The sequence below is a fragment of the Amyelois transitella genome, chromosome 11 (genome assembly GCF_032362555.1).
Source record: "Amyelois transitella isolate CPQ chromosome 11, ilAmyTran1.1, whole genome shotgun sequence".
In the NCBI taxonomy this organism is placed as follows: domain Eukaryota; kingdom Metazoa; phylum Arthropoda; class Insecta; order Lepidoptera; family Pyralidae; genus Amyelois; species Amyelois transitella.
In genome coordinates, this window is record NC_083514.1 from 7,367,784 (window position 1) to 7,392,024 (window position 24,241).

At 33.8% G+C, this 24,241-nt stretch overlaps 1 protein-coding gene across 2 annotated transcripts in view; it reads right to left on the bottom strand.

Annotated features, from left to right (window-relative positions):
- The window catches only part of LOC106135035 (collagen alpha-1(IX) chain), a 129,834-nt gene that overhangs the window by 46,027 nt on the left and 59,566 nt on the right, over window positions 1–24,241 (bottom strand). For both annotated transcript variants that reach the window (XM_013335208.2, XM_013335207.2), the window contains exons 2-3: window positions 14,299–14,381; window positions 10,892–11,439 (exon numbers count right to left, since the gene is read on the bottom strand). In XM_013335208.2, coding sequence (XP_013190662.1) covers window positions 10,892–11,439; window positions 14,299–14,381 — 631 coding nt within the window. The remainder of the gene's footprint in view (window positions 1–10,891; window positions 11,440–14,298; window positions 14,382–24,241) is intronic.

The following is a 24,241-nucleotide window of genomic DNA, read 5'->3' on the forward strand; positions in this document are numbered from 1 at the left end:
ATGAGATAAAATAAAGGACAATCCACTAGACAGTTCACTTTAAAAGTCACTATCACCACTGCGGCTTCAGTGCCCGCATCGGAAGTCAAGATACAACTAAAATCTGGGACCATCAGCTGTTCCCGAGTCGATAGCTCTGGCGCCGTCTCGTCTCCGAGGCTGACCTCGATATCCACAGCCTAGTTGGGAATTCGCACTTCCAGTTCTTTTTGTCGGGTGTATGTCGGTTTCCAATCGGAAGGTATTGGTAAAATTATTGAATTTATAAATATTATTTATTTTATTAATTGCAATGGGATACTTTATCGAATCTTCGTCGAGCTGAACGTGGCTTTACATCTTTTTGTGATTTTTTGCTCTGTCTACCCCGCAAGGGAGAAGAATTATTCTTTGTCCCCTATGAATGTTCTCCTAAAGTCATTAGGTACGGCCATAAAATGAGGCACTGCTGCCATCTAGGAACACGGGTTTAGATTTCCTGAAAGAATAACTATTATCTGTTATTTCGGCTCGTGAGAAAGATAGCTTTACTATATATAATAGATAATTTGAGTCTAAGTTTAAGTCTAAAAAGCACCAAGTTAAAACATTTTGAATACCTGTCCGCCAAAAAATAATAATAAATAATTAAAATATTTTTTGTTTTAAACTTTAGCAAAAGCTGGTACGAGTACATCACTGGCTCGGCCTATTATTGAGCTTTGTGTCATGGATGCGAAGCTATTTGTCCGTGTGTGATAAAATCTGCTAAACACATCTAATTTTCTTTTTATTTACTGATTTTATAGAAGAAATTGACTTAGTTTAAGATATTATATAAGTTTTCAGGAGAAATAAACATGTTACGATATTAAGATTCTCATCAATCGTTATAAAAATGGTCTTGTTTTGATGAAGTTGGTCCTTATAGAATCCGTATCAAACACATCACCTATTCAATTTGAAGAGAACCGATTGTAGGTAATGATTTTCAATAATAATTCATGTTGAATATATGAATTTATCATCCATTGAATGATCTGCATAAAGGTAATTAAAAAGTTAGGTGTTTTATCTCAAGATATTTTTATAATAGAATCACTAAAAATCTTTCTCAAACACGTTTATCACTCCTCGTTGTAGTAGACATTTGACGCTACTAACGGATTAATTTCGTTTAAAAAATTCAAATATTTATAATAACTTAGTAAAAATCGATGTTTTTTGAAAAGTGTTGACTTAAAAAAAAGAACCTTACATGAAGTTAGCGTTCTCGCCAACTTGTCTAGACTTGTATTTGAAATAGGTATCTAATATTTGTATTACCATAACACTCCACAAATCGCTGCATTATTTTTATGGCTAATTATAATTAAAAGAAAGAATGAAATAGCTATCCAAAATGATAGAAAGAGCGAGAGACAATAAGAAATGGCTTGTCAACGTTCGTAAGTTAATGGCCACGGCTTCTATGAATTATGAGTACAAACTCTATTAACGTACGTAATATTCCTATTGAATTTGAGTGTGTAAATTTCCTCCAAAACTTCGCGTAACTGTAAAACAATAATGCAAATATAAAATATTTGACATCTAACTATGCCACCAAACAATCTGTACTACAGATTTAAAGTGCAATATGATGTATCAGTAGGTAAGTAAGAGGTTATAATAATAACTGCACTTAGGATGCAACCTGAACGATGCGCTGCTTGGCGTTGAAAGTAGATTTTGTTTCTAGCAAACTCGATCTGTCTACATCATTATGCATAAACATGTGGCACTATGTATACACAGCCTTAATATACATTAATTCAAAGAATTTAAAAAATCTGCCTCATTCTTCGTCAAATACCTATAAAGCTCAAAAGTAATACGGTAGTAAAAAAAATATAAGTGACAAAGTGTTGCATTGATTGTTTCTTAATTAAGTAGGTATGTGTTTTTCACATTATAAATTTAGTTAGAAACCTAATAGGTACTACAATGCCATTAATATACAAACAAAGTGACTTATCGAATCGGAACAATTTAAGAATTCTTTAACAATTCACAATTGGAGAACGAATCGAGTTCACATAGTAATCCTGTCGATACTCACGGCGCCATTCAGTCTGCGATTGTGACCTCCTTATCCGCGCAGTCGGATAGACGTAATTTCGACTTCACAAATACATTGTTTGCGAAGAAAATTCCGTTGCAATAAGGTTTCTTTTGCCTTCTTTTGAGGAAAATAAACTAGGGCTTTGCTGGACGCAGGCAAAAGAGATTGACATTATTATTCTCATTCTTTTTTACGTAAGATTTTTTCAAATTATATTACTTGTATACTCTCATTTTCTCATTTTTGCGTAACGCTTTTTTCAAATTACCTTACTTAAATCGTGGGTCCCAGTCCGTTTTAAGGTTAATGAAGTAAAGTTAGTTTTGTAAATTAAAGAAAACAAAAGAAGAAAAAACATTTATTTGAACTAACTTCAAAAAAGGTTCTTTTTCTATAATTTTGTCGTAATGGATATTTATTACAAGTACTCGTAACAAGTAAGCAGAGATTTGTAGAACACCTTTCAAGTGAACAACATTACAACTATCACCCAAACCATCAATCACATTACAATTTTCAAAATTCGAACACGCACGCACGTGATGCAACGACGACGATTGGTTAATGTCATCGGTGTGACCACGTGGATAGATGCGCGCCGCTTCACGTCACATTCCATTAGCGGTTACGTGACGTCACTGTGCGTGACAGCGTGACACAATGGACACCAGATTATGCAAAACCATAGAATTCGGAATAATATAAGACTATACAATTGCACTGTCTTATGAAGTGTGTGTGCTTAAGTATGTCGTCACAACTGTTGGTAGTCACCACTATTAACGTTTTCATAATGCATCTCAAATTTCAGATTTAAGGCTCTAGAGTTGCATGTTTACATTATGGCATTACTATACATTCCGATTTCTATGTGTCTATCGTATATAGACGTAGTTATGTATAACGTTATACCAAACGTATATATACACATAGTTATGTATAACGTCCGCGCCGCGCTACCGACCGATCTTGACTGAGATGTACAACTTCTCTCATAGCAAAATAAACAGGATAAAAACAGCACAGCACGTAAACAACTTCTGATATCTGTGACAGATGGAGACGAGAGACAATCTCTCTAAAAATAAAGTATATTTTTGCTACGAGAAAATACAGACGTCGAAATCGTCAAAACACAGAAGTAATCGAGTGTCACGTCATTTTATGTCATTTTCACGCTTTACATTAAATGTGAAGGTAATCTGTTGCTGATAACATACAAAAAAATAAAAAAGATCATTGATTTCTTTTTAAATAAACTTTAATAATTTATGGAATTTTCTTTCCTAATATCTCTCTTTTTCGCTTTCGAGTTCATTCATCTGACAAACTTAAACATTTGCTCCTGTTATGACGTCCACTAGAAAAGTTGTAGCCAAAAAGGTGACAATACTAAACGTGCAGTCGGGATTATCCGTAGCTTAGAGCTTCGCCTGGGAGTGCACAAGGCTGTTATGTCGTTTTATTTTATGGACTGGAATAAAGTTCTAAGCAATGCAGAACGCTATAAACTAAAGTTTGTTTGTTTGGCAATTTGTGGGGAGCATATTAAATATAATATATATTTGGGTGTTAATAATAAACTGTTACTGTCTTAATACAAGGTTAACGTATTTATGATAAATTTCTAGGGATTTCTAGGGATAATTGTTTTTAGATTTTTGTCTATGTTTCCATGTTTGCATATCAATAAAACATATTATCTTTTAAAAACGTTTATAATTAACTTATAAACGTTTTTAAAAGTCAATTACTTTCACTACTGATACGGCTCATGCAAATGAAGCCTAACCACTAAATATATCTTTTATTATGAGTACGGAGTCTTAAACAAAAGCTTAATCAGCGGTGTTCATATTTTGAGCATAACAACAAATGACGGACGAACATAGTTCCAGAACATGCTGAAGTGTAGGAGTTAGGTAACTTTGCAGCTGTGAACTAGTCTTGATTCCTGAATATTCATATTCATTGATTATAATTCCACGCTAGTACGGTACCGAAGCGAAAAAAAACAATGTGTGCCAGCTGCTTCTCTTCCCGTGCAGATTGTAAAAGTCAGTCAAGGGAAAGCTTAATATACTTGAGATTCTTCTCTTAGGCGATGGGCTACTAATCTGTCTATTTGAATCTCAATTCTATTATTAAGTAATTTAGTCATATGGTCGGGAAAATAATTTGAATTTAAGACTTGCGGATTCATGTTATTTTTGTATTCAAAAGATGAATAGAATTTAGAAAGCAAATGGCCGACTACAAGCAAAACTGTCTGCGCAATAAAAACCGTTTAACATTCTTTATTACAAAAGTACGGAGGCAACACGCCATTCAGACAATATTACGTAGGCGCTGGGAAAATATGTATTTTTCTTTAATGAGGAAAGAAAAGACTTATTATTTGTACTTGTTTAGATTAATTGACATGGAAAGATGTCGGCAAAAATTTCTTTGACAGTCAAAATGAAGATTAGAACAAAAATCCTTGGTGCTCAGAGACTCAATCTAAATCAGTTATAGGCATTTAAATTAGGATAAAAGTTATAGCTGTTTTATATGTGTAGTTGTTTTTATGTTGGTAAATATGTTGGTAAGTACGTATGTTGTATTAAACTAATTGTCTAGAAAGGAGATTGTTTCCTGGCCCTTTACAATCTAATCGTAGGTTTAACGTTATCAGAGGGTGCAAGGCAATTGGTTTGTATCTCTTAAACTACAATATTAAATTTCGTTTGAGTTAATTCCCTCCTTAATAAAAAAAGAAAGGAAATTAATTAAGAAGTTAATTTCTTACGCCTAAAGCTTTACACCCGGCCACTAAAGAGGGCCTGATCCGAATGACAATGAGAGCAATTTTTTTAACGTTGTTTCCACAGTAACAATGTTTATCTAAAAAGGACTTGAATACTTAACGACAGGCATTGAGCGTGCCATGTGATGTGAAATGGAATATACAACGAGGCACGAAACCGAATGAGTAAGGGGTATTTGATATGGTTGTGAATAAAATTGTAATGTCAGGCCCTACTTTTCAGGTATGCAGTTTTTGTGGACTAGTACTGGGTAAAGTGGACCTAAAAACCCTAAAACCCTAAAACATTGTCCTAGAAGATGCAACTAGGAACAAGTAAAAATGAAAGAGATGGAACTAGTAAGCTAGGATAATTCAAAACTTATCTATTCCTTGTTCCATCGCAAAGCAAAGCTCAAACTGCTGGGTCTAGAAATTTGTATTTCCTTATGTGTCCTCGCGAAAATATAAATTAGCTAGATTTTTAGTATTTCGAGGGCGTATTCTAGGTGGTCTTATATCATCAAAGAAATCCTATTTCTTTTTTCTATTTAGAAGGAATTAAATTGTAATTGAAAAATCATCGCACCCATCCTTCGGATATTGCAGAATTTTTAACGCGTCACTCGTCAACAACCTACGCAAACAAGCTTGTATGATATTTTAAAAATAATGTCATCTTTATAACGAAACGAATAGAGTCCAAAATAGAGTGTGACAACTAGAACCAACTGTGTATTAATGACTTTTTTCATGCAGCAAGTGAAGTGTGTCTGAGTGTTGGCGTACATTGAAACGTTACATACAAGTACATTCGAAATTCAGAGAAGTACAAACCTCAAAAACTGTTAATAAATATAGCATTTTTAATCTGTAGTGTAGGTATTCGAAATTTAAGCGGCAAAACTGGCCAAGTTATAGGTTGTGGAAAAGTGAATATAAAGATATAGCAGGATTTATTGCAGGTTTGGTTTAAAAAACGACAATTTTCAAAATTACGAAAATCTGAATAAATAAGAGATGAGCTTTGCTCTGCTAAACTGTATTTTTTAGTTTTGTAAATATTTGTATTTTGTGATTATTTCGGATTTAATGAAACAGAAAATATGGAGTCGGTTATTTTATTTCAGTTTTGTAATATTGCTTATGTAGGTATCCATACAGTACCATGCAGTAGTCTAGTCTCAAATTACATCAAAGCTGAAATATTATGTCCAACTTGCTTTGGCATACTAGCAAAGACATTTTTCTTGTCTAGAACGGAGTTATAAAGGATTCATGATATATCTTTATAAATTCTAGACTCTTTTGTTTGTAAAATGCAATAAAGGCTAGAGCCGAGACGTTCATAAAAAATTGAAGAGGCAAAGGAGTCCACGGTACATGTAGACGTCAGTCACTCATAGTTTGTGTTCAACCGACTACGAAAAAGGAGGTTCTTAATTCGATTACATATTTTTTTATTGTAATATATTTGTAATAGTATAACTCGGCCACTGATGAAGATTTAATTGTATTGTTTTTTTTTTAAATTCCAAATAACCAAAGTAGATATAAAATATGGAAATCTTGAAAAATTCTTCTTCTTTGATTTGGCGTTAATCCTTATTACATCTTCACCTCTTTGTAGAAAAAGAAGAAAGTCCTCACGGCTTTATGACCATGATCCTGACTCCATCTGACCTCTGCAACCTTTGAACCTGATTGAATCAGGTTACCGAATGTGCAGGTTTCCTCACGATGTTTTCCCTCGCTAAAAGGCATCGGTTAGATTGAATCTGTGCCCCACACGCATTACTTGCATATTTTAGCCGGGCATCTTAACCGGTCGACCACCAATGCTTCAAACATAGGAAAACACGAAATATCCAAATCGTTCCTGGCTGCATTTGCAACTGTAACAAGTTACCCAATGCGCCGCTAACCAGATTTGATACTAACTTCACGTGTTTGTAGAAACTTGGCTTAACTTTGTCATTCACTCGAAATGTGTAGTTGAAGGTGGACTGTGATCCTGTTTATCCACATTAGGTAGATTTATCATTTCATCATGTTTATTTCAATAAATTAAAACGTCGTTTATGAAAATCAAGACTTGATTTAGGGAATAAGTAAGTACCTACTCGAATCTATAATGCCTTATGTTAGTCAAAAATTTCTTACTAGTCTATCACGAAAAACCTGCTGCCTCTTTCCGTGCATTTTGACTCTGTCTACCCCGCTATAAGTCCGCCTTTGTTCAACATGTTCGTAATTTATGTTTCTACCAAATAAGTAATTTATGGACAATAAATATTTGTATTGTATTGTAGCCCATAAAATATAAAGACTTAACAATTAAAATAAGGGATAATTCACTACAGCGACAAACTCACAGGATAAACTTGACATTTATAAGTCATCAAAGCCTCAATTAATGGTCTTAAAGATTTCTGCTATTCTTAATATGTCCTACAGGAGTGAAACCCGGGCTTAAATCTACGTCGCATATTGTGTTATTTGTACGTAGCTAAATCGTTGTTAGACAACTAACGAACTCCAGTTAATTAGATGCATTCCGTGCAACCGTTTAGTTAGCGCTTCATGTTAAATAGATTTGCTAAGTACTAAGTTTACAGAAATAGGTGGCTTCATTGTGGCTTTCCAACTAGCTGCGTCCCGGGGCTCCGCTTGCGTAGGAAATTCAGAATCAAAAGTAACATGTTATTGAATGTTATATTCGGTTCGTGTACCTTTCAACACAAATGTTCCAGTAGATTTTGCGTGATAGTACCAAATGTAAATTCACACATACTTACAAACATTCGCATGCATAATAATAAGATAGGATTTGATCAAAAATATTGCGATAATTTATTTTTTTATACTCATATCTTTGCTCGTGGACTATAACTTTTGTCACAAATTACCTACATTGTGATTTAAACAATTTGTTTGATAAAAACGTACCGTTATTTATTTACTTTTAAATGTTTTACTTAGGCTTCTCAAAGATCTAAGGTAAATGAGACTTCGATATATCTTTTTTTTTTTTTTTTTTTTTTTTTTTTTTTTTTTTTTTTTATTTTTTTTTTTTTTTATATACGGGACAAATTACACTGATTGAGTTAGCCTCGAAGTAAGTTCGACACTTGTGTTACGAGATACTAACTCAACGATACTATATTTTATAATAAATACTTATATAGATAAACATCCAAGACCCAGGACAATCAGAAAAAGTTCTTTTCTCATCATGCCCTGACCGGGATTCGAACCCGGGACCTCCGGTGTCACAGACAAGCGTACTACCGCTGAGCCACAGAGGCCGTTGATTATATTAAAAAGGACCTTAGAAAATGTCGTAACCGAAATCCCTCAATTACAGCTCTCTTGAACTGAATACGATAATGAAATTTCTACAAAGAAAATAACAGACAAAAACAGAATCCAACTAAGTGAATACGTTGAGATTGCGTAATCTCGAGAATTTTAATTATTAAATCTAATTCAAAGTGAAAATCTGTTTTTTTATCCTGACTTTTAGTTTGTATAAACAGAGCGATAAATGTGAATAAAGCAAAAGAAACGTTACTAAAAAGATGTAAGCTCTGCCTACCGCTCTGGTAAAGAGTCGTAATTTTATGTAGGTAAATATATGTATAGTTCTCGTATGGTTGTACATATTACTATCATTAAGTCATACAGCTGAACGCAGCTCTGTCTATCACTTGTATGAAAAAATGTCATTGTAAGTATACTAAATACCAGTAATAGCTGTAACAAATAAGTACCCTTAAATATTTAATTCACTTAAGGAAGCAAATTCATCGATATTTTCCTAAATTTCCAACAATAGTGTGTTACAACAAATTCCTTGAACCGGGTTAAGTTTTATACCACTCCGCTAACACGACATAGGCACTGGGATTGTAACATGGAATTCGCATCGAAAATAATCCTCCGAACGTAAAAGGGAGCTAAAATATTCAGGAACATAACACAAGTGGTATTTCGACACAATACGGTTCTCTATGCGGGATCTACCGCCCTTTTCTTTGTCTAATCCACGGAATTGCTGGAATTTTGATGGTGTTACATGTGTAATTTAGGCTTTACATTATATCCCAACAGTGACTCTTAAAAGGTTACTTTATGTGAAATATGACCGAACCTTTTCTAATCATTGCCATGTGTATGAGTCGGTTCAAGAAAAACGAAATAATGTGACTCGCTCTTTATGTTCTTAAATTTGTTAATAATTAAATATATATACAGTGTATGTTTTTTAAAAATAACTTGATTTTATTATTACCCGTTTTTTAAGTGTCCATCCAATGGAAACTATGATGATGAATATGATTTCAATTAAAAAGTTCTAAGTGACAAACTATTGGGAGTTAAATATATGCTTACAGTAATTTTTCAGCTCTTGTTATGTACTAAGCGTAGTATTATTTCATTGTTTAAGTAAATCCTTATTTTCTGCGACCTGTAAATTAATCATTAATCTGTATTCAAAGAATTTGGGAAATGTAAACCCAAGTCAGTAACGGGAAAAAAATTGAAGCAAACGAAGTAAAATTATCTCAATGTGTTCCGCTCTACGGAGCCGTATGTCCAGACAATGTTAACCCGAACCTTAGCGACAGAATTTTGTTTATCTGTCTCCAGTAAAAGCGGCTTTGTTTACAAAGGCACGCGATAAAACGGGACGTATGGCCCAGTCCTTTCAGGCCGGGCTATGAAAGATATTGTGATAGGCCATGATAGATGGTCTTCGTGTTATCTGCGTTTAATTTGCCCGTTGTTATGTTTGGAAACGTGATAGTATTCTTCTAAGGAAATTCACGTAGAACATGTAAAATTAGGTAAAACATTCTTGCTTCTAGAAGATGATCAAAATGATGGTGTAGAAATATTTTTCTGACGTTATATTAAACTTACAAAGAAATTGTGACAACACCTACGCTTTAATAACAAAGCAAGTTTCTACGGATTGGAAAATTTATTCAACCTTTTCTTTTTCCTTTGGTCGAGGTCGACTCAGAATTATCGCTTTTTCTTCTATCGTGTCAATGGTTTTAAACCACATATACCTTATTTATTTAGCTCAGAAAGTAGCGACGTTCAGATCAGAGTCAGAGGCCTCAGCCAAATTCAATCTAAGCCATCGGTTCTGCGCTACACCAAGTTGAAGTCATTGATTTGATTTAGTAATATCATAGAAACTTAAACGTTTTAAGTAGATCCAGAGCTTTGAAGCAGCTGGAACAGCTGAGAATGCAACTGAGAAAATCCGATGATAGACCTACATGCGTAAACCATTATGTTTATCAGGTGTAAAATATTTTCAATTGAAGGTAAATAAAGTCTTTTACATATATAAAAAAATTCTTCAAAAGGCATATCAAATTTATAATTTCATAGGAGAAATGTAAAAATTAATACCATGATCCCAGGAAACTTTCCACTCTTCATAGCCCAATAAGCCTTATAAACATAAAATGGGAACAAAGGTTTCTTTTTCTGTAGTCGTTACACAATTTCCTTAATAAGTTGGTTGTTTGCGAAACAGGAAACGATACTTCTAAGTTGTAACACGAAGTTAATAGAAAAGTTTGGTTCGCTTAGGGACTAGCCTCGATTATTGTCGAGTTCACTTTGTACTTAGTAAGAGATACATCGTGCTATTTACTGTTTTTCTCATAAATTTCTATTAAATCCTCTAAATAATGAAAGTTGAGGGAAAATTCAAATAATATACATTATATTTTAATGATAATTAAAATTTGTATATGTTTTTTCATATTAAGTCTTGAATATTTTTTTAATTTAGTAAACGATCGGCAATAGTCAGTCAATATATAAAAACACACATTTAAGTACTAAACAATAATAATTAAACCCATCGTTAGAATGTTTCTTGAAAAAGGACATGAATTCTCAAAAAATACCAGCACGCGTTATTCGTTTTTTTATCACATTTTTATCTCACGAATACCACATTTTTCGCCAAAAATAGAGGAAAAAATACTCACGTGAAAAGCTCCACCGATCAATGGCCCGGCCTGTCCCACATACAGTGTCGAAGCCGAATCGAATACCAATTCCAATGGTTCTCTTTTCACAGTAACAGTATTAAACTCGTGGCAGTTCAGGTACAGAGTAACATTATCAGTGGTGACTCTCAAACCGAAACGCGTCCATTTTTTGGCGAACGAAGGCACCACGAATGATGCTATCGTTTGAGACAATGCGTAGATATTTGCATCTGTATATAACAGTGATATATTCGTCAACCCCGGCCCTGATGGGATCAGTTTTACGCCCAATTGGACGACCGTTTCTAAGGGATTTACAACGGAGAAGAGAAAGCCGCCATCTTTGTTTGCGGGGCGCACTGTGGCTGTTATTGAGAATTCGGGGTAAAGTTTTTCGGGCATGAAGAGTCGGTATGGGGATTTTATGTCGGAACCAGGCTTGAGACCGTATGCGGGGAAACCGTCGAGGCCTTCGTCGAAGTATTGAGTTTTAGGATTCCTGAACGGCACAGCGATGGCGTGGAGTAGGTCGTATTCGAGAATATCTGAAAAAAAGTTAAAATGATGAAACTAACAATATGAAAAATTTCTTATATTTGTTTCAGATAAATATAATAAAAATATATCAGTATCAAAGTTTTTAAGAATTGAAGTTTTAAAACAATGCGTGACGTGTTTAAAAAAAATTAAAAGATTTTATTTAGAGGAAAGAAATTTTGCCTCAATCTACGAATATACGATACAATAACGGTATACGAATACTCAATTCTTCTCAAATAAAATATGCGTAAGTTATTGCATAACACTTTAACTTAGAATCAATTTTATATTTGTTCATGTGTTCTATACTCATTTTAGTTAGGCACTTTCTTATGCCACAAAAGAGTACTAAAACATATCAAAAATGAAAGTACATTTTTTCTGTGTAATTTCACAACACGATTACAAGAGTTGTAAGGCGTACTTACAAAAATTATAGCTTTATCTTACAAAGTTATATCTCGAGACTCTAATTTGAAATTCCTGTTTCGTTTTCATGCCTTATTCATGGAAAGTACCAATTGTAATGTCGACTTTTTACCCTATTGCTGAAAAAGAGTTATTTATTTATGTCTATTCCTTGATTTCAGATGTAGGTTTGACTAACCACGTAATTAGAGTATTTGAAATATTACAGTTGTAGAAAATATTTTCCGGGCCTAAAACATAACGCTGTATTGAATAAACAAAATAAACCGTAAAAACTATAATGATGGAAATTAACAAAAGACTACCGTGGAGCGGAAAACAGCTTTTAACTGTTTTATTAGTGGCCAGTGAAAGGCGATATTTTAAAACAAAGATGGTATCTCTGCGCCAGGAGGCTGAGGAAGAAAAAGATGGAAGAGGATTGTGAGGTAATTAGATCCTTAAGGCCTTACCGCCTTAGATAATTTACTGGTAATTGGGGATAAGTGATTTCAAATTCAAATAATTTGTATAAGATTCAGCAAAAATAAAAACAAAGATAGAAAGAATAATGTTTAATGCCAAACATATAAACCAATAGAATGTTTCAGCTTCAAAATCACAAATACACTTATTCAATAACTACCCTCATTATTTGAAACCACAGCAAAAGCACAGCACACAATTTTAAATGCAAATTGTTTCATCGGTCGTCAGCCCGGCGCTTCGATAAACAATGTGGAAGCAATTTTTATGTACACATTCCTGAAATATCAATGGACATTTTCTATTTTCATGTTAGATATTTTTATCTGTATACTTCTTTTGACGCAGTTAAAACATTAAATAATTTTTAAAAACTAATTAATTTTTAAAAATATTTTTTTTACTTTATGTATATTTTTACTAATGGTATGCAAATAAAATCTTTGAATCTACTAGCTTTCGCTTTTGTGCGAATATTCTATTCGCAAATCAGTCAAATGTGATAATTTTCACAGATACTCGGAGATTCTTATTGTTTTAACAAAACGTTTTTATGTCAATGGGAGTTACGCCTCATGTTAATAGCTAAATTGTTAAGTCCTAATCCCAAATATTCTATTTTTATGTAAAATCAAACTTGAAATATTGACTATAGCATAGAGCTAACAGCTATTCGATGTTACCCTACAATGTATGTAGATTTCGCTTAAAACTCCGCGCATGCATCACAATATTTTCCGCTTATTCTGACATAGTTGGATGACAAACCATGTCAAAGCGACACGCAAAGTGTGAAATACAGAGGTCGACGGCGATAAAACAGCATTTAGTTTTTACCAGAATAAAGTAAAAATTGTATTATGTGTGTAACTCCCCTAGGAATATGATCCTAGAATTGGCAAGTCAAGGTTTTCATATATAACGACTTTCGTCGAAATTACCCTAACCATGATTACACATTCTGTTCTTAGAATGTGAGATTTTCGATATTACAATTTTTTTTCTCGTTAAAGTAACTTACAATAGTATTCAAAATAATGTTATTTCTGGCATCTACATTTATCTTCTTACTCATGGCCTAAGTCCTGGTTACTGTCATAAGTCATTGGCACATTAGTCGTAGTGGGATTCTAATCGATAATTCGAAATGGACAGTTTTTTTTAATCTTGCTACTCGACTACGATTACGTAACGTAAGTCTTATAATTTCCAGAGGTATTATCCTCCCTTCAACTCTATCCATGGACTATGTAAGCGGCGAATAAGTAGAAATCTGAGTTAGGAAGGACAAAATATTATTGGCCAGTATTTTTTTATCCTATGCGTCACCAGACTCAGATAGTCGCTTTGTGTAAAAACCAAAAACATCGCCCAATCAGCTAGAATACAGAACACGCACATAACAATAATAGATTGTTATTTGGCTACCGAAATTTCTGGAAATCGTTAGGCACCCGCGTTTAGAAAACTTTGTGGGTTGATCAAACAGGATTCAACCCTTTTACAATCAAAGGTCAAAGCAATAAACATCTATTTAAAGACAAATCTACAAAGCGATACCATTCCTGGCATGAAAATAACAATTATTGCCGAAACGTTGATAAAATAATTGTTTCGGCAGAAATAAATTTCAGTTCGTTATTTTTCACTAGGTATTTACCGGGGTTTTGCTTCCATTATCTTTAGATTCGATAATAAAGTAAATTTATATATAATGTGCTCGTAGCAGAATATTTCTTAAGATCTGATGTTCAAATATTTGTACGGAAAGTAGTGTTCACGGTATTGACCTTCGAACTACTAATCATTTTGTTAATGCCATTTAAAATATATAAAAAAACATAAGATAAAATTTTATTTCTTACTTTAGTTTTTTACAATAGTCTGTTATCTGCCTGCTGAAGTTGTAAAATGGACAATACCTTAGTCTTTAAACCTTTAGGAATTTTAGTTGATGTATTCATACGTACCGTATTGAAATTTGGAAAGGCTAGTGAATCCATCATTTGCAGAACATAGACTTGCAAACAGTAGTATCAAAAGACAATGATATCTGAAACAAACAAACATTCATATGTTATTATATCACATTGTGTAGGCGAACCGAATTGCTGGCAAAAGAGATTCAACTTAAAAAAATTTGTTTGTGTCGTTGAACGGTAAACAGTTATTGCTATTACCTACATTGTTGAAGGGTCTTTCAATAAACCATCCAGAAAATTTTAAGTATATGATTACAATTTATTTTAACGAGTTGGCTACACCCACATTTGAATTAAATATTTTGTAAGTAACACCAATTGGATATGTCTTGCCTTTTTGCTTGTAGTATTCTTCCAAATAGGTACACATACTTAAACGTTTCATATGTTTTAAAACTTGTTCCCCTTTTTCGTTTGTACATCCAACTATCGTCGATCAAAATATGCGTTAGATCAACAGCGTATGCTAACAGTGGACTGGAAAAACGTGAAAAACGTACACAGCAGTGGAAACAATTTGTTTTCGAGTGGTTACGGTGAGAGCCTATCGAAATAAATCAATCGTGATGTATTGCCGAAGGTTTTATGTCGAGTTTTGCTGTTGACACATAGACTGCGGTAAAATATGGTTACTTAATACCTTGGCTTTTAAAGTCCTATTAGTTTAATGTTTTACTTCGTTTCGTGGCAACTAGATGGCGTTAGTATGCCGATACGTCATATTAACACATATATATTGCACATTATTGTAACTCTTTACGGGGTAAACAGATGTATTAGTCACAAGACTCAAATGTACTGAGATTTAGAGACATCTAATTACATTAACTAAGTTTGATTTATTCCCAACGGGAAAGGCAAAGTTCTTGGCATTTTAAAATAGAATTATGTTTGTGTGGGCTTAAGAATTACTGTTACAAAGCATACAAAAATTTTAAAAACCAAATTTAAAAATGATTCTTAATTAATTCTTTTACAACTGCTATTAATATTTTCACTTGTGAATGAGTGAAGAATCGAGAGCCGTAGAATTTCCAATTAGATCCATTTAGATGTGCACGGGTTAAAAGGAGAAAAAAATCGCGATTTACAATTCAGATCGTGTTTCAGCCCAGTCGTGTGAAGAGAACTTTAATTGATAGCAGTAATTGGCGTGTTCTTTTTTTGAAGAACAAGTTTATATCGCTTGTCATTGCGTATTTAGAATGAATTTTCCCGAATTGTAAATTCAAATTTTTATTTGCAAATACGACCTTGTTGTACTCATATTATGAGTACAACAAGGTCTTAAACTTATTACAGATCTTAGGACTTAGGACACAATAGGACAAGGCTTATATTCATCCGTTTAAATTATATTTCATTTCATTCAACCACTGGTTATGTAAAAGAAATAGCAATAACACCAATACTTATTACCTTAAAAATGTATTATTATTTAAGTGTAGTATAGAGTTACGGTTGCGTCCTCTTCCCAAAGAGGAGCCTAGGTTCCGCCTGTGCTCACTATTCTAGAGTTGACAAGGCAGGTTTTTAGATAAAAAGCTCACCACCTGACCTCCGCAACCTTGCAGGTGGACTTATTTCTGCTCGGATTATGATGACACAGTACATCTAGTTGCCTGAATTATAATAAAGTGCTTCTCATAATGAATTTTTTCACAATAAGAGCATTGTTTATAAATAAATTGTACGTTACTCAGTAATAACTCATATTGATTGGGCAAGAAAACCCGAAATTCGTGCGCATTTATTTGAAAATATAATAACGTTAAAGTTACACCTAGCATATCTACGTATTATATTGGAAATCCTGTTTGTGGAACACGGCGTCGCACGAACTTATATTTATATTTGAACTACTTGAAAACAAAGTTCTACTATAATTCTCGAAAATGAACTGGGGAATTGCGATTCAGTTCATGCTAAACTTATAAAACAGAAGAAAGTTGGGAACCCACCCGTTCTGTTGGAAAACAACTTCGCCAAATCCGACATTGTTTATTTTTTATTAATATTGATTGATTTTGTTTTGTGTATGACAAATAGAGTATTGATGGGTTAGGTGTGTATACTCAGCGACTAGAAATGTTTTTTTTTCTGCATTAAATGCTGTATAGCATACATGCCCGCATGCCAGCATGAAATGCAAATGACATCAAACTAGAATTTTCTTCCTTTTGACGTTAGTTTCGGTTATATGCTCAACTCTTTGAAGAGTAAGACTGAGGTGCGCTCACACGAAGCTATTCCCTTCCGACTTCCACAACCATTGCAGGGGGACTTAACCCAGCACATAATAGATCATGGTTAAAGTTGCACAAGATGAATACGCCTAGAAATCACTTCGCCTGTAGCGCGTCGCTGCTTCTTTTTGCTGGCGTTAATTATTTATTTAACAATTTTTTTATAAAAAAAACTCCTTTTTTAATTTTTTTTAACACATAACTAATTTTTCTTATGACTAATGCTTGCATGATAATTTATCTCAGGACCTGATTCGAATCGAAAAATTTTGTGTTAAATAGACCATTTATCAAGGAAGGCTTTAGGCTATATTACATCACGCTGCAACTATTAGGAGCGAAGAAATAACGGAGAATGTGAAAAAGCGGGGGATATTATTCACCTTTGAGGGCTTCAATGAAGCCCATAATAACTATTCCACGCGGACGGAGTCGCAGGCACAGCTAGTAGTAAATATAGCTTTATTTTCTCGACGATGATTCACAGATTAGCTGCGGATTTACTATTGCGCATTCTGTGGGCAGATGAACCTCCGACCTCATAAATTGCGTAAGAAAGTACTCTTTAGTTTCTAATAGACTTGTGAAATTAACTGACACAGAATAGAGTAACAATCACACAAATTAAATTATAATTTACATATCTAATAATTATTTAACTTGATCGTGGATTGTTGATGTGTACACCACACTCACTATTCACTATCACTCTATCTATCACTATCAAATTCACTATTAAATTGAATATCAATTCTGTCACTAAGCCATACAGTTGAGCGTAGCCTTTTAGTCTATCTGAGACTGTTAGCTCTGTCTACCCCGTTAAGGATGAAGACGTTATTATGATGTAGAAAGAAATATGAGAATATGAGGTCTTAAATACAATAGATCGGTCATTGTTCAAAGAGTATATTTTAACTGCAATATATGTATGTTATTCGATAATATGTCATTACATTATGAATCATATGCATGTATATATCCTCGAATGCTTGCTACGAACTGTACATAAATTGTTTGATATTTAACTTCTTGAATCTAAGAGTACTTACTATTCAAGAATTATGTCTCTATACAACTGTCTTAGCTAACTTGTAAGAATTTATTGTAATAAATTGTATAATGCATGCTTTAACATGGACATCAAATGATGTGATTTTTGATTTAAACAAACATTAGACCTTTAATATAATACTAGACACTGGCTAAATTGTACCTACCCTTTAAAACATGTAATCTTTTGGGCAAGGCTTAAAAGATGGGAAACAGAAAAGAAAGATGGAGCGGTCCGATTCTTTTCTGTATTAGTGCCGGGATGTTTATTCGATATTCATAAAACTAGTTGATCGTCAAGTAGAGAAAGCCAAGGGCTAGTCTGTTATTATCATAAAGTTGTATAAACATGGATTGTATGCAAAACTCATCCAGCGTTGAAACAACAAAGAAGTCTGTATCCCACGCTTGTAAACATAAAGATAAGATAATTATCTTGTTCTCTATCAGAGATCGTGTACGTATGTCGAGACGTTTTGGGGTCAACAGTAAAGCTCACGCAAGGAATGCTTAGACAGGTTCGTTGTAGTTAATCGGACATTTAGATACGTTCTATTTGGTATTGATATGTTATTGTAGTTAGAATATCGATGCTGAACAAATCAATTATAAAAGGTATAGGTAAGGTAAGTATTTAAAAATTTATAGCTCGTAGCTTCATTGTCTAATCAGGTTTTTATTGCAAATACCTATGTACTTTCTTTTCACTTTGTTATCATAAATTCAAAAAGATATAAGTAAGTATGTCTTTTTCAGAGTTTTGGTTGATACTTCCTGTTTTTGGTCTGTCATGAATTGTTGTTTAAAGAAAATATATGTATGTTATCTCGGTAATAACCTCCGGGCAAAAGGCTTTAAAAAAGTAATTTTATATGTATATTGTATTTTTTTCCGCTACATTTATAAAAAAGCTTATGCCCGATCTTTTATGAAAATTACAAACCAAAATCGCAAACATAAAGATGGAAAAGAATCCCGAAATTAAAATTGTAAATTAAAATTCATAACGATTTTGTTTCACGCTCAAAAAGGATTAAGATAATATTTTAGCTTCTATTATTAGAATCGTTATTTCTACCATCTATTTCTTTGTTTTTATGTAGGTATAAACTCATTTTATCCTGTTGTATCAGTATGGACCTTGTGGTTCCCAGGACTTTGGAACAGGATCACTCGTTCCATGTATGTCGTAAAAAGCTACCTAAAATGATAAGAACTTGGACGAATATGGATGGAGAGGAATCATTATTACGTGATGAAATATGCAATAAATAATAAAAAATAATGTAACATTAAATATTATTATTAGGATGTAAATCCGTTTTAAAATATTCTCAAACTTCTTCTAAGAAAAAGAAAGAAAGAACAGAAAGCTTCTAAGACTTTTTAACCAAGGAAGATCTGGTCCGTCTCTTACTTACACACTTGTCACTTCACTTAAAGGCTCTCGCTTCTACCCCGAGATATATTAGAAAAAGATACATACCTACAATTCTACCCCAAACTAATTACGTCACAACTATTTCTATAACGTCACACCATTCGAGATAGGGCCCGTAATCAGTCAACGTCCGGCGTTTCTCGATTGAATAGAAGGAAACAGTCCGAATTAATTATCGGCCTCGAACAAAAGTCCCAGCTATTCCCAGTTGAAGGAGGTTGGACAACGGTATAAATGCTCCGCTAATGAGTGCTTGTATAACATTTAAAGGATTTGTAAAGTTGGGATTTGAAGCCGAAAAATGTTAATTGGTGCTAAAATGACTTTTGATTCGGTTCGTCACGTTAACATTAACGTTTTAGTGTTAGGACTTTTTCATACGTAGATATATTACTCCTTTATCCGTTAAGGGGTAGGTAGGTCCAATTACCGCCTCGGAAAATATCTTAAGGCCACGCTTTGCTGGATGACTTAATGTTTGAATTAAAATTCATAGCGACAGGTTCCGACTTTATGTGCACATATTTATTCCTAAGGTTGCCAACTGCCAACTCAATGTTCTCAACAATTCGATATATCATTGTCACTATCAATGTTAACAAGTATAAAATATCTTCAACGATAGGCAGTAGATAATAATAATAAAACATATATAGAAGATGACGCGTAGTCTTTTGGTGCTTAAGCATTTTCTGCGCTGGTCATAAGCTGTCAAATAAATGCCAAAATTAACGTTATCGGCTCCGTCTGCGTCTTCTATTATTCCGAATTCTTCGATTTATACTACACAAGTGTTCTTTCTAAATCAAGCGGTCAGTCGCACTTGCAGTATCTCTTCCGAGATGATAGCGTGGCAACTTAATTAATTTATTGACAGATCGAGGCCGAGGGCCATGCGGATATATATATTATTTGTCACAGCTGCGTTGATACGACTAATAGTATGATTGTAACAAGTAGAAAAAACATTGTAAGAAGAAGTTAGCAATATTTTATGTTAATGACGTAATTCATAATTCCACTTGCAAAGTTTGTCAGTTACTAAAGGTACTAAGAGAGGATTTCCCATATTGCTCACGGGAACAACTAAAGTGAGAATTTTAGTTGAAAGTGGGAAGATGCTAATTGTGTTTTAATTTTTTCCTAAATTTCATTATACTACGAATGAAAAAAGTTCAAATTAGTATTATGATAAAAGCACCTTAGCTATCTTATTGCCTAATAGCCTAACTGACTAGTGACAAACAACATTCAATCACCACGAGGTACAACAAGTATAGCAAATACGCCATCTACCGGCAGCTGCCGTTTTGGCATTTAGCCGACGTCGAATTAGTACGCCACCGTGCCTCGAATGTCACGTATAGGCTAATTGACATCAACTGATTTATAGCGTTCAATTGTTTGAGATAGCCTTGGATAAATGAAATCAGGAGACGTGGTCAAGGTATTCTGCACTGGTTAATTACTTGTCCAGGGGAGGTATAAGAGGATAAGCTCAGCATAGAGAGTTAAACAAAAACTTGTATTAATTAATAATACAAAAGCTATTTTGATTGAAAGAAAGCAACGATAGGTGGTAAATACGAGGTAAATTTAATGGACTGGTGTGTTGACGTTAAAATTTTTTAGGTTAATTGTACATTTATAGGAATAGGTAACTGACTCACTAAAAACTGGATAGCTATAAAAGAAAGGGTATTATTTCGTTTAAAGGACATTATGTTTGTACACTTCTTTAAACTTCGTAGTTATATACAATGATTAAATGGTAATTATTTCAGAATTAAGTAAAAAAAAACCAATTTGCAGGGTTACCTATGAACTTTGCCTCTTGTCAGATATATTCAATTTTAAGCCATACATATTTAATTGTTCCTTTGATCCATAGAAGTAATTTGCATCTTGTAACAAACGGGATAGTGTTTGAATTAATCCTTTTAATTACAAGTGTCGTTATTTGATCTGTTCTTAATATTTTGAATATCGGAACATTAATAGTTTTTAATAAGATTTTAGAAATTATTTACAGCAGTATTATTTTATTAAACACTACAGAAAAAGTTATACATACATATTTTTGGGTAATTTTCAAATTACATGTATATTTCCTATTGGGATTGATGGAACGAACTTATCAAAAAGTGAAAGTTTTTATTCTGCCGCTTTGTTATTAATGAATCTATGATTATAATCAAAATCGTCCGTAACCATATGATGACCCTAATTCCTTTTGGCCTCTGACAGTGCCATAATTAAAGATCATCACCGTATAAGGTGAAAGAAATTGGTGATTGCCCATAATATAATTTTATTTATGTGGTAACGTACGCGTGATGTGTTTTTATAAACAAGAAAATATTTTTTTCAAATCTAACGTAAGTGGAGAGAGATTTTAAATTGGGCCTGTAGGTACCATAAGCTCATAAGTAGGGCAATAAGAGAGGTTTTCCTGGAATTCCTGCGGGGAAAGGGGTTTTAATAGGATTTTTCGTTTTACGCGTACAGATCCATGGACAGCATGCATAGTTATGTTTTCTCGTCGTCTTCATATCAAATTGTTGAATCTCCCTTCTTGAATTGAGTCTCCCTGTTGAATCAAGCTCATATTTTCGGTCGTGACCAACAACTGAACATTTCGTGAGATTTCCGCTGTGTAAATCTAGTTTCATATTGTCGCCCAATGACCTATTGACTGCGCCGTATTCATAGTCACGCTTTGACATTATCGCAACGCGTCACGCTGTCAGATTCGTATTTGACTGAAACCGGGCGAGACGAGGGTCTGCATTTTGATAGGATTCTCATTGAAGTGGTATACGAAATGAAAAACAAATAGATCGAAAAGACCGTCAGTGTTCGAACAAATAAGGAAAAAAGGACCAGAAAAAAACCGTGTTTCGCAGACAATTTCCTAGACCGTGCAATATAATCCTTTTTATGGGTTTTTAGTTTAATTGCTTATAATCGATGTTCTCAAGGAGATGTAAAAGACCTCAAGCGCCTCTTCAGAGAGGTGAGGACGCATACGGAACTGAACTCGTACGGAAAGTGATGGAATAAGATGAAATTAAAGTGAATATTGGAAATTTACCCCAGGCTTCGAAGCACAAAGGTTGTGGCAACTGAAAACATTTCAGGGACTTGAACTTTGGCACTGAAAAAATGAATACATACATACATACATATGATCACGTCTATATCCCTTGCGGGGTAGACAGAGCCAACAGTCTTGAAAAGACTGAATGGCCACGTTCAGCTATTTGGCTTAATGATAGAACCGAGATTCAAATAGTGACAGGTTGCTAGCCCATCGCCTAAAAGAGGAATCCTAAGTTTATAAGCCTATCCCTTAGTCGCCTTTTACGACATCCATGGGAAAGAGATGGAGTGGTCCTATTCTTTTTTGTAATAGTGCCGGGAACCACACGGCAATTGAAAAAATGAAATGAATTGAAATGGCAAAAATGAATTGAAGAATCTTCAAAGAATAATTCAAGAAGCGGTCCCAAATGAAGCGACATTGTAGGTTTTTTAAAAAAAAATAACAAGGCTGAAACCTTATTAAATCTTATGAAAGTGACCTACAGCCGCTAATTTAAAATCTTTTACATTTTAACCTTTTCACTATTTACGTAGTTTTCTTATCAGTTTCAATGCGAAAATCGAGTTTTGAATAAGACTTCAGTATAAATTTATAACAGAGATAAGCGGAATCTGAGTCTAACTTCAGCATAAATTGTTAAGTAAATTCATATTTCGCGAAGTTAGTTCAAGAATTAGCTGCCGTGCAGTAAACTTCGTAGGAAAACAAAGTGCACGTTTCACTCACAACTTTAATAAATCCCACTAGAAAGTTTGAAGAACAAGTTTAGAAAACAATGGTCAGTAATAGCATTTGACAACTTTCAACGGTTACAGTGTTATAGGAAATAATGTGGTGACTGTACGTCATATGTTAGACAATTTTTTGGGTATTTCTTCTTCTTTATCCCAGTATGCAGGGATCGTGGCAAGTGGAAAGAGGTAGTCTCTGCCTACCCCTCCGGGAAAGAGGCGTGAGTTTATGTATGTATGTTATCCCATTATTTGGGGTCTCCTCACTTATTTGCGCCAAGATATTTTGTTTTGGGTTGTCACAGCGGAAAGTTGGGCTTTCTTGAGGTCCACCAAGTCATTGGCGTGTGGTAAAAATATAATTTCAATAACTAAAAAAAAATTTCAACACTTTTTCATTTTCAGTCCTACCAATACTTAAGTCACAGCTATAAAATCAGTGAGTATAATGGAGACTTAAAAGTGGTGATACCGTTGAAAAGTAATACATTGGCGAACTGTACCCATGTGCCTTAACAGTCGAAAATACGTTGAGTCTTCAACATCAATAATAACGCCTATCGCCGATACACACCAAAAAGTAGGAAAAGTTTGATTAAACGTAAACCCATAAAACTTTTCTGATTTATAATTTGCATTGAATGTAGGTACATCTCAATGAAAATTTGATACGATTGATGTACGTATTATGTTCGCACGTGTTTTCCAAAGTATGTTATCAGTATACAGTGTCGTATACGGCACAAAGAAACTTGCGAATAAAAAAAGAGAAACTTACGTACAAGCCACATTACTATTGACTGTTTCATGAATTATTGATACATCTGAATTTCCCAACTGTCCCACGAAAGTAAATGCCACCTCTTTCCTTCTCTCCAGGGGGTGATAGGGAACGTAAGTGTAGTGTTTTGAAATGTTTGTTGTGTAAGTATTTTTGTCAGTAAACAAAAGAATATATTTTTTTATGTGCGGTTGCTGCAAATTGAAATTTAAACAATTCCGGGAATTCTTCCTGCTAAGGGATACAATATGTAGGCCTAGCAGCTTCCTAGATATCTAAACACACTTACTGTACTGTACTTTATCTCTAAGCCACAATAGCTGGATGACCTAAGATGAACTTGAGATCCAGAAATTTACATAGATTATCTTCATACTTTTTAGCCAAATTTCAGTAGAATTCTCTGTTAGGTTTTTCCTAGTGAGAGTAATATAAAATAGTAGGTTAACGCTGACATTATTTTGTTTTACTTAGGAAATATAAAATTGTACAGTAATCAGCCAGTATACGTAGTTATTACGAATCGAACTAAGTAAACTTAATCATGAACTGCCATTTTTATTTACCTTTGTA